At 39.4% G+C, this 18,450-nt stretch overlaps 1 protein-coding gene across 1 annotated transcript in view; it reads left to right on the top strand.

Annotated features, from left to right (window-relative positions):
• Positions 1–18,450, top strand: part of uchl5 (ubiquitin carboxyl-terminal hydrolase L5) — a 53,945-nt gene that overhangs the window by 2,548 nt on the left and 32,947 nt on the right. The window contains exons 2-7 of the mRNA XM_078218132.1: positions 1,682–1,745; positions 7,654–7,759; positions 11,104–11,229; positions 12,174–12,235; positions 12,323–12,453; positions 18,029–18,092. Coding sequence (XP_078074258.1) covers positions 1,682–1,745; positions 7,654–7,759; positions 11,104–11,229; positions 12,174–12,235; positions 12,323–12,453; positions 18,029–18,092 — 553 coding nt within the window. The remainder of the gene's footprint in view (positions 1–1,681; positions 1,746–7,653; positions 7,760–11,103; positions 11,230–12,173; positions 12,236–12,322; positions 12,454–18,028; positions 18,093–18,450) is intronic.

Below are 18,450 nucleotides of genomic sequence, written 5' to 3'. Positions count from 1 at the left end.
CGACCACAATCCCACCAAGCCCTATTTCCATAGCCACATGCATTTACCCTTGCTGGTCCCCCTGACACTAAGGGCAATTTAGCATCGCCAATCCACCTAACCTGCGCATCTTTGGACTGAAAAGTATTTCACAGCTTTGAGATGGCGCATTCATTTGCAAAGTGGCATTCGAAAGGCATTGTGACTGTGGATGAGTATGTGTGGGTGAGTGAAACACTAATGGTAGGAAATTGTCTTTAGGCGGTAATCAAAGCCAAAACAATGTGTACTTTTGTTCTGATGTCCTTATTGCTTCATTATATAACAATAAGTAAGTGGAGGAACTCTGTTATTGTGAAAAAGGGCTAAATGAAGGTAAGTGCATCTCTGTACAAGTGTGAAGGCAAGTTATCTCTGGACCAACTTAGCAGCTGGTTGACAGTGACATTGGTGAAAGCCAATTGCTGTGTTAGCTTTGAATTAATATCTGGCACAAATTTTGGATTTACATTAGAAACTTCGTCAGGATCAATGTTATCCGACTCTCTCAAGGAATCCCATGTCCTGTGATCGCCATTTTTTATTTTCTCCCCAATATTTATCCATATGGTATCATAACCAGAAGGACAAATACCTTTTATTTTTGAAGCGGACATCATTTTTCAAATGTTGTCATGTGTGTTTCTCCTGTCTTCTGAAAGATAGTCTGATAAACTAGTGAGTTTAGTGAGGGGCAGATTGAAAATAAATCAGCTTTAATTTCTATGAAGGCAGTGAATTTCACAGCATTAACACTTCTAGTATTACAAAACGTATTACACTGACTCGGTTACCAGACTTAGAATGCAACATTTCTTACACTCTTATATTCTCTTTTTCTTGTACTGTCTGAAATGGGCACACAGTGGCCATTTAACCTAGATAAATGCAGTGGGCAGGACAAACACAGAATATACTGATTGTTTACAGGAAATGGTACTGAATATGGTTGAGGGAGACAAGGGCCCAGGTGCCATTGAATGCAGGTGATTAAAAGTTCATAATAGAAAAATTAAGAAGTCGGAGCAGGAATAGCTCATTCCTTGAACCTGAACTGTCATTCAGCATCACCCTGGCGGATCATCTGCCTCAGCCCCACCTTCCCAGATTAGCCTCATAATCCCGTAGCACCCAAAAATCTATTGAACCATAATGTGTACATACCTAACAAGTGAATGTCAACAGCTCTCTGAGGTATAAGTTTCAAAAGATTTACAACCTTTTGAGTGAAGATGTTTCTCCTTATCTGAGTGCTAAATGACTAACTGTTTATTCTGGGACCGTGATCCCATGTTTTTGCATTCCCAGCCTGGGGAAGCATTTTCTCATCATCTACCGTGCCAAGGCCTTCAAAACTTTTGTTTGTTTAATTAGATCACCTCCTTCTTCTGTACTCCAGGCTATATAGGCCTAACCTACTTATTCTCCCCGCCCCCCCCCACGGGCCAATCCCTTTATCTCAGGACCCTGTCTGGTAAAGCTTGCATCAAGGGCAAGTATGTACAGGTATCATAAATATGGAGCAGTCTTGATAGACTAGTTGGTCTTTTCCTGCCAATCATTTTCATAAGGAACATGAAGCAAATAGTATGGAATACATAAAATAAACCTCAGAGTATTCTTAAAGTGTACCAGCATTTAACTATAATGCTTTTTTTCCCAGGGTGCAAAGGTGTTCAGGTGGAAGAAATATGGAGCCTAGAACCAGAACACTTTGATAAGTTAAAGTAAGTAACCAGTTCTCAGTAAAATGCAGCCTATAAAATGGCAGTATTAAGTTGAAAAACTTGCTAGTATTTTAGTTCTTGTTTTTTTCCTGACATACAGAAAAGTAATCAACACATTGGGCTAAGAGAAGGTCAGTATTCATGGTAAACAACAAGGAAGATAGCACTGACTTCGCGACGACGTGGACAGATGGGAAATTGGCAGACACATGGCAGATGCAGTTTAGCACAGAGAAGGGTAAAGCAATGTGTTTTGGTAGGGAGAATGAAGGGAGACAATAAATACTAAATGTACAATTTTAATGGGGTGCAGGGACAGAGTGGCCTGGTAATGTATGTGCACAAACCTTTGTGAAGATGGCAGAACAAGTTAAGCAAACTGACTTAAAAGAAAAGGGATTCTTGACTTTACTCAGGGAAATTGACTACATAAGCGTGGAAACTATGCTAAACTTGAATGAAATACTGGTTAATTGGAACTGGAGCATTGTGCCAATCTCACCACCACATCTTAGGAAGGATGTCAAGCCTTGTAAAGAATGGAAAGGAGATTGAGCTAGAATGGATGAAGAATTTCAGTTGCATTGAAAAACAGAATCCGGCATTATTCTCTTTGGAACACAAAAGGTTAAAGAGTGAGTTAATAGAGGTCTTCAAAATCATGAAGGGTTTTAATGGAGTAAATGAAAATGATGTGTAAGCAGGAGACACAGGCTTAAGGTAATTGGCAAAAAGTTGATGTGAGTTTTTTTTACCGAATGAGATGATACAACCTGAAGTGCACTGCTTGACGGGCTGGTGGAAGCAGATTCAATAAGTTAAAAGAAGACAATTGGTTAAAGTTGGAAGTTGAAAATGTGTAGCATTGTGGAGAAGGGGTAGGAGAATGGCACTAATTGGATAACCCTTTCAAAGGCACAGTGAAGTGAGTGGCTTCTTGTGTCCTGTTTCATTCTATGACATTACAGGCTACAGGAATTAAATCATTGGTGTACTTGTCAGAATTGATTTCCTGATATCAGTAGTTCTGCATTTAGCTTTTCTCCAACTTTGCTCTTAATAGACACAAAAGCTTTTGGTGAGAATTCATGTTTGATTAGATGAATGCAGGACTGTGAGTCTGAATAATCTAATGGTAGTGAATTTATCACAACATTATGGAAAAAGTAAGCTGTTTCCCTCCGCCTCACCTGTTTCTAATATGAGCTTTGACATTCATCAAATTCAAATGAATACTTTTTTTGATCTTTTTTGGTATTTCATAGAATCCCTGTAGTGCAGAAGGAGGCCATTCGGCCCATCGATTCTGTACCAACTCTCCAAAAGAGCATCTTACTCCTTCCTATCCCTGTAACCCCACATATTTACCATGGATAGTCCACCTAACCTACACATCTTGAGATGCTAAGGGGCAATTTAGCATGGCCAATCCACCTAACCTGCACATCTTTGGAGTGTGGGAGGAAACCGGAGCACCCAGCAGAAACTCGAGCAGACACTGGGAGAACATGCAAGCTCCACACAGATAGTCCCCTAAGGTTGGAATTGAACTTGGGTCCCCGGCGCTGTGAGGCAGCAGTTCTAACCATTCTGCCACCATGCTGCCCTTGGTAGTCGGTGATCAATGTCTGGGGAAAACAATGTCCCTACTTGGAGTGCTTTGCTGCTTTTTGAATGTTTGTTGCAGAGTCTCTGAGAAGTAGTGAATTCTAGTTAAGTAGTTAATGATGTTATGACCAAACCTCTGGCTGCTCTTTTGTGTTAAGTTTGACCTCTGCAATTTTAATTTTGCAACTGTCAAAACTTCTTAACGAATGAGAGTCTATTGCACAGCAGGAATTGTTGATGCAGTTCTTAATGTGTGTTCTGGCACAGACTATTTTTGAGGGATAGTAGTAGTAACCAATTTAGATTGTATGTGGAGGGGGATGGCTAGGTTTCCAGTGTCCAAGCAGAGCAGGAAAGCTGCTAACAGCAGAATCAGTTTCTGAGACTGATGAAGCAGTACAAGATGAGGGAAGGGTATTGAGTCCAGGAAAGCAGACAGGGCCAAAATTAAAATGTAGTTATGCAGCTTTGGGAGTACATAAATTCTTGAGTGCAGTCAGTGCTGGCAAGCTAGTGGAGGCGTGTACAGAGGCATGAAAATTGGATAAACATGCAATACAATCTTTTTTTAAAAAAAGAGTCAAACAGAAACGTAATATAAATTTATGTTGGGAAAGGTCTAAAATGGCATGTAATTAATTAAGAATCAAAAGTTAGGTGAGGGGAGCAGGAGGTGCTACCTGATGGTAGTGTCTGTGGCTGCATTGTTGCAGGCAACTGTTTACATAGCAGAATCCATTTCTAATGGTGAATTTCAGTGTTCAGAATTAATGTGATCAAAATCAAAGGAATAGGAAGCAAGGTTTGTGGACATGAAGTTCATGCTCTATAAGGGGATTTTTAACTTCCTCTATTATAGTGAATATAAACACTATTTGGACCATGTCAAAAATCAGTTACTACTCTGGCGACAATGAATTACAGTTTTCGTATTTATCGAACTTGGAGCATTAGTGTTGCGCTCATAAATCACTTAATTTCACCGTGCATCAATGGCATGGAGTATATACCACCAGATTATTCATTACTGACCAATACTTGAATAAAACCATTGCATAATATTAGGTGTCTATTATTAAATTGATAAAGTGCCCTTGAATGATTCTAATGTAGTCATCTGATCTTGATATTCAGATAACAGTAGTAGACATAAAGAGCTTGAACTTTGCTATTTTGGTTGGTGATTTGGATACATGAGCACATCTGCTATTTGTACATTTGGACCTTTCTGAAACCTTAAAGAAAAGTTCCTTCTCCTGAACATTCCACTGCAGAATGAGAAAAATGTGTAGAAAATTTCAAGATTGATTATGTTTTTGGGATGAGCAAACCAAAAATAAGTTATTTTTGGACTAAGCACTGTTTAAGTCCTTAATTTTCTCGTATTCCATGAGCATTTGATTTACAAATTCTGACCCATAAACGTCCTGATGTTTCGGTGACAAGTCATATAAGTAAAATGGTTTTCGGTCTCTAATTTGCATTTTGTCATCTGGGAATAAAACCTGAATATACTCCAGCCCGATATAAATGCAACAAAAACAGAAAATGCTGGAATATTTCAGCAGGTCTGACAGCATCTGTGGAGAGAGAATAGAGCCAATGTTTCGAGCCTGGATGACTCTTCATCAGAGCTGAGGATAGAGCTAACGGTGTGAGTCTGGATGATTAAGAAGAGTGCTGAAAGCGGCCATTAAGAGAGCAGAATGTGTAAATGGCAGAACAAAGGTAAGCAGAGTGTCAAAGGACAACCTGAGACATGTAACTAACGGAGTGGGTCTGACAAAGAGTCATCCAGACTCAAAATGGTAGCGCTATATTCTCTTCACAGATACTGTCAGACCTGCTGAGACTTTCCAGCATTTTCTGTTTTTGTTTTAGATTCCAGCACCCGCAATAATTTGGTTTTATCCTGTTGTAAGTGCAATACTGCTCTAAATATTAAATTGATTTTAAACCAGAAAGTTGCATTCCATGGTTTAATGTGTTAAATATTTGGTTGATGCAGTTACAGAATTAGTGTTATAACAAGGATTCAACAAATCTGCAGCAAATAAATATTCATTCGTTATTTAAAAAGCTGTCCATTTAAAAAATATATATTTTTCCAGTTTTCTGTCTTTTGATCTACAGTATTTTTGCAAAGAAGCCTGAAATACAGGGAGCTATGGTGAAATGTTAATATGCATATTAAATTGACAGTTTGCTATTCTAGTTCATATATGGTGGCTAAGTGGAAATGTCGCTGAACTAGTGATCTAGAGACCCAGGCAAATGCTCCAAGGACATGGGTTCAAATCCCACCTTGGCAGCTGGTGAAATTTGAATTCAGTGAAGTAAAGCTGGAATATTAAGCTTATCTCAGTAATGATGAACGTGATGAATATTATTGATTGTTGTAGCTGTCTTTACCTGGTCTGGTCCACACATGACTCCCAATCCTCAGCAATGTGGCTGACTCTTAACTGCTGTCTGAAAAGGCATAGCAAGCCACTTTGTTCAAAGGCAATTATCAATGGGCAACAAATATTGGCTTTGCCAGTAAGGTCCACATCCCATGAATGAAAAAAGAAAAAGATAGGCCCTGTTAGCTCATTGGGTAAATATATCAAGTGATGAGCCACCGTGATAGAAAAGCTTCAAGTTTGATTTCTGGCCTTTTGCTGCATTATCAGCTCTTGTGGGGATGTGTGTTGGGGGTGGAAGGCACTGCAACCCTTACCAGGAAATACATGGAAGTTACATGGAGATGAGATCATGCTTTCTTCCACTATCAAAAGTTAAAACCAGCCTGTAAATTTATAACTTCAGTAAAATGAAGTTGGGGATGGGGGGAAGAAAATCGCTAAACGTCCTCAGTAAGTTGGCTATTACATGCTGGAATTCCTGGACTTGACTTTGTTCCATTCCCAGAGTTTACATTTCTAATTCCCTAATGAAGAGGCTCAACCAGAGGAGGACTACAGCTTTCAGAATTCACCAAAGTTCCTGTTAGGTTCAAGAATTCACCAACAACTCGTGGTCTGGTACAAGCATATGAGTTTATTAGGAGTTCCTTCTCTGTCTTACGTGATCTTACCAGTCTCCTCCTTCCTTTGTTCTCTCTTACACAGTCATTATTATACATTACTCCAGAGAATTCCCATTTACATTAATTGGTTAATTAAACGCATTTGCAGAAGTGGTCGACAGTAATTGGTTCTGACCTCTGATCATGTCCTGTCCATGAGTTAGTGGTCTCTGCCAAGATTAGCTGGTTATGAGCTGTGAATGTATGCAGCATGTTGTAATATTGTAACATGCCCCAGCACAAGTAAAATCTAAAACCTCAGCAGGATCCCGGGAGAAAATATTAGTACAAATACATTGTGGAAAATGTTATAAAAATTATAAATAGAACAGTTGGCTTCTCGCACTCCTAATCAGATACTGAAAACGAAACTTATAAAATGCACCTTAGGGTTGTCGCCTTCAATTGGATGCTACAATAATGCAGGAAGTCATGATGTGTTCTTAACTGACTAGTGCTGGCTTTATTATCAATTGTTAAAAATAAATGTTTCAGGATGTCCAATTTGTCAGCACACTTGTGTTGGGGAAAAAAACCTGTAAGATTATAGACAGTGTTTAAGACCCAGAGAAGCCATTTTTGGAGCAGTTTAATATTTTGATAGTAGCTGAATGTTTTGTTTTGTATATAAAACGTTAGAAAGTTCCAAACATTTAAACTCAATCTGCAATAACCTTATGGCAAAAATAATTTCCACCAATGCTTGGGTATGGGAAATACTAAGTGTTGCCAAATGGTGCTTAAAAATGAAGTGTTATAACAGTTTAGAACTTAAATAATTGAAGGCCTACAGCTTGTCATGATTCAACATTTAAGTTGATGGGACAGAAGAGCATTTAGATTCTTAAGGTTTTATAGAAAGTAGTACTTTGCATTGATTTCATGGTGCTCAAAGAGTTACAGAGATTGAAATTATATACCCTGCTGCTCAGGCCTGGTATTCTCTTAAATTCTTCAAACATGCTTCTACTAGTAAAACAAGCTTGCATTTTTCAGAAATTACAAAGTCCTCAAACAATTTAATCCTAGGTATAATGTGCATTCTATATAGTTTGCTCAATCTAATAGAGAACTCACAAATAATCAAGGAGGATGATCAAAGTGTTCACAACAGTGTTCTAACAAAGACAGACAGGTGCATTTTTTTATTGGTGTATCTAATGATGGTTCGTGAAATGAAGGTCAACAAAATTAGTGTGTGGTAGCTTCAGTGGTCCTCTTTCTTTCTAGACCAGTTCATGGCCTAATCTTCTTATTCAAGTGGCAGCCAGGAGAAGAACCAGCAGGGTCCATTGTTCAAGATTCAAGACTTGAGAAGATCTTCTTTGCTAAACAGGTAAGCTTGGAGACAATTACAATTTTGCTGAAATTCATTGCTGGAACATTTATTTTTTTGCAAAGACATTTTCAAATACTGGGAATAAAGGAGCATCAAGTGATTTGGGAAAACTTGTCAAGACTGAAAAGAAAACTAATCCACACAATAAAGCTTGTGATTGGATTGAACTCACTGCTCCCAGTGATAAGCGGGCTTAACTTTGTAAAAATAATCTGAATGAACATGAGTCCAGTTCATGTCCTCTCAATAGCAAGGACAGCTTTCATTTTGCCTGTATTGTAACATAATGACTTACAACGCTTTATTGGAGGGTTATTGAACAATATTTGGCACGGAGTCACTTGAGGTATTAGGATGCTAGAAAGCTTGGTCAAAGAGGTAGGTTTTAAAGTCCATCTTAAAGGAGAAAAGAGAGGCGGAGGAAATTCTAGGGCCTCTGTGACTGAAAGCAAATATGAATCTGAATGCTTAATGGGCCAGAATTGGAGAAGTGGAAATATTATGGAGGGCTGGAGATAGCTACAGAAATAGAGAGGAAGGGACGAGGGTGTGGTGGGATTTGATAACAAGGATGAGAATTTTAAAATCAAAGTCATAATTAGTTGGGAGCCAGTGTAGGCCGGCGAGCCTACTGGAACCAGGAATAATTAGCATGAAATACAGGCATTTCAATGGAAAATGTGTTTTCCCCTGAGGATTGGAGAATATCCTTGGTAATAGGTTTTCGTCTCTGTAGTTTTCAGATCATCGGTGAAAATGAAAGCTAGAAATGCTGATTGTCCATATGGAAAGTGTTGGCTGTCTACTATGCTTCAGCTGCATGATTAATTGGCGGCACAGTGGTTAGCACTGCTGTCTCACAGCGACAGGGACCCGGGTTCAATTCCTGCCTCGGGTGGCTGTCTGTGTGGAGTTTGCTTGTTTTCCCCATGTCTGCGTGGGTTTCCTCCCACACTCCAAAGATGTGCGGGTTAGGCTGGTTAGCTATGCTAAATTGCCCCTTAATGTCAGGGGGATTGGTAACATAAATACGTAGGGTTATGGGGAAAGGGCCTGGGTGGGATTGTTGTTGGTGCAGGCTTGATGGGCCAAATACCTTTCTTCTACACTGATTTTATGAATCCCACTAATCGCATAATGCCGACCTGTGCACTATTTGTCCAAAAAAAGCACCGATTGCAGTCCTTGAGTGGGGAGTTTGTGTAGGATCTGAGAAGTCTGTTTTATAAGCTGCATGCATGCACTCAGCAACAGCTAAAGGTACTCACATGTTCACACAGACATAGGAATGAAGCAAAGATTGAATATATACAATCCGTGAGCATCCTCTTGTCCTGCTTCATTTCATAGTACGGAGGCTTATTAAATTGCCAGCTTGTGAAACCTTTACTGAAGAAGTCAGAAACTCCCATGAATGAAGCTGAGATTTTCATTTTCATTGTATGTCCCCAATACTTGAATTGGAGGGAGAAAAAAACATACACCTTGTTGTTTGGCAATTTCCCAGCTATGCCTGGTGATGCCAGAGCTCCGAATCCGTGCCCTTGATTTTGAGGTGTCCGTCATTAGCAAATGCGAAGTGGCTTGGTGCTGAGGGCTGAAGCAGTGTAGTCGTCACGTCCAAGTGAATGTTTGACAGAAAACTTTGTTTATTCCCAGGCCTATGTGAACAAATGAGTACCTTCAGATGTTGCTGAGTGCGTACGTTCAGGCAGGAAACGGTAGTCTTCCTGCTTCCTTAGAGAATAACGGGAATAGAGATTGGCAAAGCTGATGTCTGCATAAAGGATGTACAGTTCACCTTTGTGGCTTTCAATGATTTCCACTAGTTTGTGGTCGTATAATAAATCAAATTATTCACTTTTGTTTCATTGGTTTGTAGGATTTTTGCCATATTCTGAAATCCTGTGCATTTGTCTATGAAAACTACATATCAGTTACTTGGTTACGGGTTCACTAAGAGTTGTAAATGAAATATGATTTATTTTGATTTATTTTCTTGGTAGGCAGTCAATTATTAATTGTCCACCAGTGCCATTTTAGATGAATATGTAGGATTTCCACATGGGCGTTTGCTTGGAGATTGATCTCTAATGTTACCTCCAGTTGTATCTTCTGTGGGAACATCCCAAATCTTTGCTGTGGCATCCCCTGCAATAGAATGAGACCAGGGACTCTGAGTGATGAGATATTGGACCTGAGCCCTTCTTCTCTCCCACGTTGCATTGTTGCTTTTTTTGAAAATATTAACGTTCATAGTTTTCTCTTTGTATAGAATGAAGGCTTGTCTTTACATATAATTTTCTTTTCTGTATATGTCAGTAGTTTAAGGTAATGCCTTTGGATGATGTCTATATCAGTTTTTCTGGGTACCATACAGATTTTAGTACTCTTGGCATCTAGTAACATGACACAGGCTGTGTGCTATTGAGTTAAGATCGCAAAAAAGTACAATCTTGTCATCGAAATACTAATTCAGAGCAACCAAATTTTGACAGGATCTTTTCTTTTGACATTTTCTGCTGATTTTTGCTTTTAAATTATGAATTAAAACTGAACAATTTTGTAAGACAGGATTGTACATTTCACCGATGCATAAGATCAGATGAATTCTGGTCTGTGATGGATGCCTGACACCGTAGAATAAAAATTGCATTTGTTTTGACGGATAAAATTTCTGTATTTGTAGTTTTATTTTGCCTACATAGTACTACATCATGTGAATGAGAGCTAAGGCATCAGTTTGTTTGACGATGGGTGTATAATAGCTGAGCCTTACTTTCTCTAGACATGTACTTCCCAGCAAGATGGTTTGATCAGGTGGATATGGAAGAAAATGATTCCACTTGCGGGCAAGACCTGAACTAGGGGCCACAAATATAAGATGGTCACTAATATAATACAATAGGGAATACAGGAGAAGCTTCTTTACCCATAGAGTGGAACTCACTACTATGAGTTGAGGTAAATAGCAATAATATGTTTCAGGGGACGCATGATTCACAGGAGGGAGAAATCCATAGAAGGACATGTTGATATGTTTAAACGTAGTAGGAGGGGGAGACTCATGTGGAGCATAAACACTGGCACAGAGTGGTACACCAAATGACCTGTTTCTGAGCTGAGAGCACTTTATAAGTTACTGGATAATCAAGAGTGGGCCACCTTGGCTGATATAATTTGTCTCCTCTTCCTAACCCAAGGGACTGTATTTATATCTATGTGAATACGATTTTTTTGTGTTTTTACTGTGTCTTTTGGTAAAAAAAATTATTCTGATACAAATGTCGCAAGGTATCTTCTCATTTTCTGACTTTTCCATTATTACTTTTTCTCTTAAGGTTATCAATAATGCTTGTGCCACCCAAGCTATTATTAGTGTGTTGCTGAACTGTGTCCATCCAGATATAGAACTAGGGGAAACTCTTGGAGAATTTAAAGAATTTTCACAAAGCTTTGATGCTGCTGTAAGTATAACCTAACAGTGCTAATTTCCTTGCATGTAGACTGATGTAGCAAAACAACAGGTACATTTCTCCTGTAATTAGATGTTAAATATTACAAAGCTTCAGATAATAATGCAGCCTTTTTTCTTTTAGATGAGAAACTTTGCAGTAAAGTTAATCTAAGTTAGTAGAGTGCATAGTGCAGTTTTATTTTATATGTAACTAGCATTGACGTAGTAAAAAGGGACATTTTAATCTTCAAATTGTGCTTGTCTGTGTTTTAAGATGCAATTGTTTCTCAGAGATCTTTGGGAAGTTATGTGTGCATTTTAAAACCATGGGATGTAGTTTCCCACACAAGTCCTCTTTCTTAGTTGAGACACTGGATGACTGCAGAGCATGTTTTTCCTACTGTGAAAGGGGGGATGAAATGAATTGGCCAGCCACTTTGACTATTCTTTTGCATCGCCTGACATCCATAGAACATAGAACATGACAGCGCAGTACAGGCCCTTCGGCCCTCGATGTTGCGCCGACCAGTGAAACCAATCTAAAGCCCCTCTAATCTACACTATTCCAATATCATCCATATGTTTATCCAATAACCACTAATCCAGGCCTAGACCTTGAAATAATGATTCTACTGACTCATTTACTTGGGAAACTCTCTGTGGTTCATGTAGAACTGAAGAGAGAGTGACGGAGAAAGCAAAAGAAAAATGTAATGAATACTTTTAAAACAAATTCAAAAATTAATCATCATTTTGCTCAGTTTTTAAAACGCTATTCCTTGTTTTGAATTCCTGATGTGACATTTTTCTAACTATTCCACCCGAGTAGATGTCAGAGTACAAATCAGCACTCTAATTAATTCCAGGTCCCATGAAACAAATGTTTAACGTTAACATTTTATAACATAAGAGTAAAGTACTATTTGTACTGACTGTCTTTGATCATTAAAACAGATGAAAGGCTTGGCATTGAGCAACTCCGAAGTCATTCGACAAGTTCACAATGGCTTTGCCAGGTAAGAGGAAGCCGATACCACCTCCCTGAATTTCATACCAGCTTTTCTAAAGTTCCTCTTAACCTAAACTGCCACTTCCTTTACCAGGCAGCAGATGTTTGAGTTTGATGCCAAGAGTGCAGGAAAAGAAGAAGATGCATTCCATTTTGTCAGCTACTTTCCCGTCCATGGAAGATTATATGAGCTAGATGGATTAAGAGAAGGACCGATTGACTTGGGTAATGATGATTCTGATACTTAGTTTGAGTTGTTTACTACCTTTGTCTTGTTTTATACATCATTAGCTCAGTTCAAGCTAAACAGGACTGGAGATAATTAGCTTTGTTGCAACAATGAGAACCACTTTTTATAAAACCTTCATGCAAGAGGTTATCTTTTTCTCTTATGCATGATAAAGTTTATTCTTGTAAGGCAACTTAGCTTTCCAAAGCAATCAATTAATTTTATTTAATTCTCCGTTTTTCTTCCTACCTGAAGAGGGTGATGTTTGATAGGATATGATTCGGCAGCCCTGTAAAACCTTGTTTGCCATTCCTCAGGTGTGAGCTTAGAAAGAAAAGATTCGATTTTCTGTATTGCTTTCATGACCTAAAGTGTTCTTTCGTAAATTAATTACTTTTGACGTGCAGTCACTGTTCTGAGGGCAACAAGATAGTGGTGTTGGTTGAGGGACAGATGTTGTCCAAAACATCGAGATAACGCATCAGCTCTTCTACTGCTAGTGCGATGAGATCTTTTCCACCTACCTGAGCAGATACAGACCTCAATTTAACCTCTCATCCAAAAGACCCCACCTCCAACAATGCAGCACTCCTGCAGTATTGCACTGCAGTCAGTCCAGGTTATGTGTTTGTCTCTGAAGTTGGGTAGTGACTATCAGTGGAGGGGCATCACAGTTGAGCCCAATTCCATTGTCACCTGATGTCCATACTAATGTTTTTCAGCAGAACTACTTGGTAGCAATTTGTTGTGGGAGTATTGCCTGTTTTTGTTTGTACCTCAAGTATAAGGACACTCGAGTCAGTATTGGTTTTGACCACAACCTGACTGAGATCAACTAATCAGATAGCTTCCTCTTGGCCTATCTCTGGTGCAAGGGCAACATGTGACAGTTAGTGGAGCTTTTTTTTTGCATCACCCTCTTTCTTCACCACCCTCCTTCCCTCTACCTCCATCCCTCAATCACAGCATGGTTGAGATGGTCCTTGCAAAGTGGATGAAACTTGTCTTCTGTCATTTCTTAGCAAGTGGTAACTTATTTTTTTCCTCTAACCAAACAGCTTGCTTACACAATTTTAAAAAAAATGCTAATTTGATTGAGTGGGTGGAATAGATGCATATCATTTACTGCAGTTGGTGCTACTGATGAGCGTTAATGAATCAGAATAAATAATGCAGGGTATAGAAGATACTCTGTGGAATAGAATTTGTATCATACAGTTGGCCTGATCTGACACTTGTCAACATATTCACAAGTGTGTACTGCTTAGCGCCATGATTGCAATGAAGATTGTATCCCATATTGTCACAAAGGACATCCTGTTTTGTCACCTTAGAAAAGCAATTGCAATGATAAATTTTGGATGCAAATTTAAACTTTTTACAGGAATAATTTTACCAAATTTGATGATGTAAACTCATTCCCCTGATAGTCACTTGTTCTCCATGAAATGCAAAAGATACTTCACACCGTAATATTTTTTCTACAATTATTCCATTATTTCATTGTCCACTGTATTGATAGTAAAATTGCTGGTCTCCAATATTTTTCCTGTTCTTTTGCTTGCCGGATCATGAAAATAACTGCTCAGTTCCTTTCACAGTGTCTATGATTATGTAGTCATAATGTAAAATTGTAACAAGCCAGATAGATTTGGGGTTTTTTTCCAAACAAGCCGACACAACTATGGGCTGGTATAAATCCCAGAAAGCCATGCAGTGCAGAACAGAATCTATCACTCTTACAGGTAGTTGCTAATAAAGTCAGATGCTCCTTAACAATAAAAATTCAAATTGACTTCTTTAGGTGACTCTCTCCATGTACTGTGCATTTTGTGGCTTAAAAGAAACAACTAAATTTTTCAGTTATAACTCGTGTATAATGTAAGAAAAAGAAACTGGGTGTATGCTAAGTAAATGTAAATTGTAGGGAGCTGGAAGTCACCAGCTGGAAATAGACACAGAGTCAAATGTGAATAGAAGGTAGCAGTGCAGACTGTTGGGGGCTAATTAATTAATGATGGGTAGACTAAGGATGAAATAATTATTTTATTACTATATCTTGTTCTGATAGGGCTTAATACAACAAACCTCTTGCCCAGTTATAACATCTAACATTTCTGAAGAATTCCACAATACTTTTCTGCACTAGACAGGTGCTTTCAATCCCCAGGTATTGATTTACCAGCTACTATATATGTGCAGCACCAAAAGTATCATATGGTCATTTAGTGTGCTTAAAGCTGTGGAAGCATTGATGCGTCTCTTCAGGTTGGGTCTAGGCTACTAGTCTTCCAGACTGTTAAGAATATAAAAAATAACAGTGAGAGTAGACCACCTGGCTTGTCAAGCCTGCCCCCCACCATTCAATGCTATTGTCGCTTCTCTTCTGCCTCATCTCCCCATTTCTGCTGGTTCCCCATATCCTTTCATTTCCTGAGGGACTAAAAATCTGTCTGTCTCAGCCTTAATATATTCAAGGATGGAGCATCTGCAATCCTCTGAGGCACATAATTCCAAAGTTTTGCATCCCTTTGAGTGAAGAAATTCCTCCTGAACTCAGTCTTAATTGATTGGCCCCTTATCCTGAGACTGTGCCCCCATGTTCTAGATTTCCCAGCTAGGGGAACCAACCTCTCCCAAGCTTCTTCAGAATCTTGTATGTTTCAACAAAATCAACTTTCGTTCTTCTAAACTCTGGAAAGTATAGGCCCAATTTACTCAGCCTCATCGGACAACTGCCTTATCTCTGAAACCAATCTAATGAACTTCACTGTGTCCTCTCCAAGGCAAGACTATCCTTTCTGGAGTATGGAGCCCAAAACTGCATACAGTGCTCTGGACTGGATTTTAGAGGTCGTGCACTACTTGGCTTCCTACCCCACTCCTGACTTTCAAAATCAGCTAGAAACTGACTAACAGTAAAAAAGAAGCCTGTCCCGCAGCAGTGTACTGTGGCAGCAACAAGAAGCGAAGCGTGGCACTTCTGCTCCTAGTGTTCAGTAGTGGGTGCAGCCGGAACTGCAAATAGGGCCATGATAAACTTCCCAATGGACCCCAGACTTGAGTAAGTCAAGGCTTTTGGGTGGGATCGGGTATCTTAAGGAGGGGTGTGGGTGTGTGCAGTTTGCAGTGCAGCTGGGAAGGAAAGAAGGGTGGGTACTATGTGGCGGGGGAGTTGGAATACAAAGGGCACCACCCTGAAGATAGATAGTAGCCCTTTCCCACCCTTATAAAAATGTTTGAATGAACGGGTTGCTCACTTTCACTTGCCTGCCCATGCCAACTGTTGTCATGGCATGGGCAGTGTATATTGGGGTCAATTGGTTTGTAAACAAGCTCAAATTGACAGGTCGGCTGCCGCCCACACCCCTGTATTATGAGGAATGTTTTTGGGGGGGAGGTGAGAAAGTGGTGGGGTAGCTGTCTTTCATTTTATGTGCTTTCTATTTATTCAATGGGGATAACCTCACAATTCACACTTTATATTCATCTGCCAGCCTGTTGCCCCCTCACTCAATCTGCCTATATCTCTTTGCAGCCTCTTTGAGTCTTCCTCATTGCTTGCATTCTTACCTTGCTTTGCATCAACAGCAAACGGAAATATATTACTCTTGGTCTCTACTTCTAAATCATTAGCATGAAGTATAAATAGATGAGACCCCAGCATTGATCCTTGCAGCATTCTACTAGTCAAAGCTTACCAATTTGAAAATGCTCTATTTATTGTGTCTATTATTTAATCTTCCATCCGTGCTAATATATTACCCTGACTCCACAAACTGACATCTTGCATCTTAACTATGTGTGGCAACTTACCTAGTGCATTTTGGAAATCCAAGTGTAAGACATCTTCTGGTTCTCCTTTATCCACCCTATTATTTACGTCCTCAAAAACTAATATCTTTGTCAAACACTATTTCCCTTTCATAAGCCATGTTGAAAGTATCCAATCTGACTATAATTTTGTTTGTACATTATTAAAACTTCTTAATAGGTTCCAATGTAAAAATGGGAGAACTTCTTCATCTCGAACCAAGCATTGAATTATTTGAAGTCACCTATCAAATAACAACATTTTGCTCTTGTGATTGTTTTTAAAACTTAGACAATTTTGGATGCAAATGTTTGATTCCAAAAATCAAAGTTGCACAATAATGAATTTGTAATGGGTACTTGTGATAAGTGGTAAAGGTACATTGAGTGGTAACTTCTGAGCACCCCAGTATCGGATTGATGAAGGTACCCCAAAGATGCACCGGGGAATCCTTCTCTAAGCTTTACAGGTAAGGGTTTGCATGGCAATTATCCAGAAGCACAAATTTTCTTTGGGCAATTGCCCTCACTGTGAACCATCCGTAAATGCGATTTAAATTGCAAACTTCGGATGGTTCCAACAAGGATACGTTAGTAGTTCCTCAGAAGAGGTTAGAATAATTAAAACCTTTTCTAACTTCTGGGTAACTATTGTAAAGACCCCGACTGACCCTCTATGGGATTTCCCCCATCTACGAGGGACTCCTCACCCAGCCTGAGTTGAAAGGTTGGGCGTGACAGGCGCAGAAGGAATAGGTAAATGGGAACAGAGTGGCAATCTAATGCTGACTGCCACTCTGAAGAAGTTGCAGACCATTGTTTTCTAATCACAAAAGCTTTTTACTATCTACTCATATCATAATGAAGCATATGCTTATAATCAAATGAGCCTTTCGTAATGAGTTTAAATGGACTAAAGAGGGGACAGAGGAGTTTTATGAGGATGTTACTGGACTGGAATATTTTAGTTATGAGGAAAGATTGGATACAGAGGTTGTTTTCTTTTGAATAAAGGGTTTGTGGGGGGAGACCTAATTGAAGTGTATAAAATTATGTTGAATCCAGCAAGAGTGGATAAAAAGGCCCAACACTCCTTGGTTGAGGGATCCATAACCAGGTGGCATAGATATAATGTAATAAGTAGGATGTTCAGAGAGGATTTGAGGGAAAATCTTTTTGTCCAGACGATGGTGAGATTCTGGAATTCATTGTTTGAAAGGATGCCAGAGGCAGAAACCCTCATAACATCTGAAAAGCACTTAGATATGGGGCAAGATTCTCTGGCTTCCCAGCTGTGTGTTTCCCACTAGCGGGAGGTGGCGCATTGTTTGCTAGCGGCAGGATTCTATGGTCCCGCCGTTGTCAATGGAATTCCCGTTCATCCCATGCCAGCGGGAAACCTGCGTGGGGGCACGCTGCCGGCGGGACTGGAAAATCCTGCTGGCGTGAACGACCAGAGAATTCCAAACATGGGCTGGACATGCAAGGCTACAGACCAAGAGTTGGAAAGTGCATAAGTTGGATGGCTACTTTTCTTCCTGGGTGGACATGATGGACCAAATGGCCTTCTGCGTTGTAATTTTCTGTTATTCTATTATTATGCCCTTTCATGTTGGAACATTATTATTGCTGTAAAGCAACATATTCTCACAGAGCAACACTATGGGAAACCTATCTGTTTTCAGCAAATGTTTTTATTTATAAATGACCGTTGTACCATATCACTTCCATATCGGCAATGTGCTTTCCTTTCCATAGGGACGTGCAATCAAGATGACTGGGTCAGTGCAGTGCGACCAGTCATAGAGAAGCGAATACAAAAGTAAGTCTTACCTTCCCTTTTCGCTCATTGTGTAAATACATCTTTCACAGCTACTTTGTTGCACTAGCCCATTGTAGTTTCAGAACAAATTATTCTTGACAGTTCTCTACACATTACTTAGGTAAAAATTCAGAATGCTGAAGGTAGTTCTAAGTACAATATAGTAAAGGCAAAAAGATCACTGTTATTGAAAATACAATTGAGTATTATGATGGGAAAATTTGGATCCTTGAGGAATAGCTCCAATTGAATTTGTACTCTTATCTGACCATGATGGTGATAAGAATGCAAAGATTAGCGTCAGTACCCTGGGCTAGGGAGGAGAAAAGCAACCATGGTTCTTGTTCCTACTTATTAC

Source organism: Mustelus asterias, chromosome 8 (genome assembly GCF_964213995.1).
Source record: "Mustelus asterias chromosome 8, sMusAst1.hap1.1, whole genome shotgun sequence".
NCBI lineage: Eukaryota > Metazoa > Chordata > Chondrichthyes > Carcharhiniformes > Triakidae > Mustelus > Mustelus asterias.
Note: the sequence above shows the minus strand (reverse complement) of the source record. Positions and strands in the feature narration are given on the sequence as shown.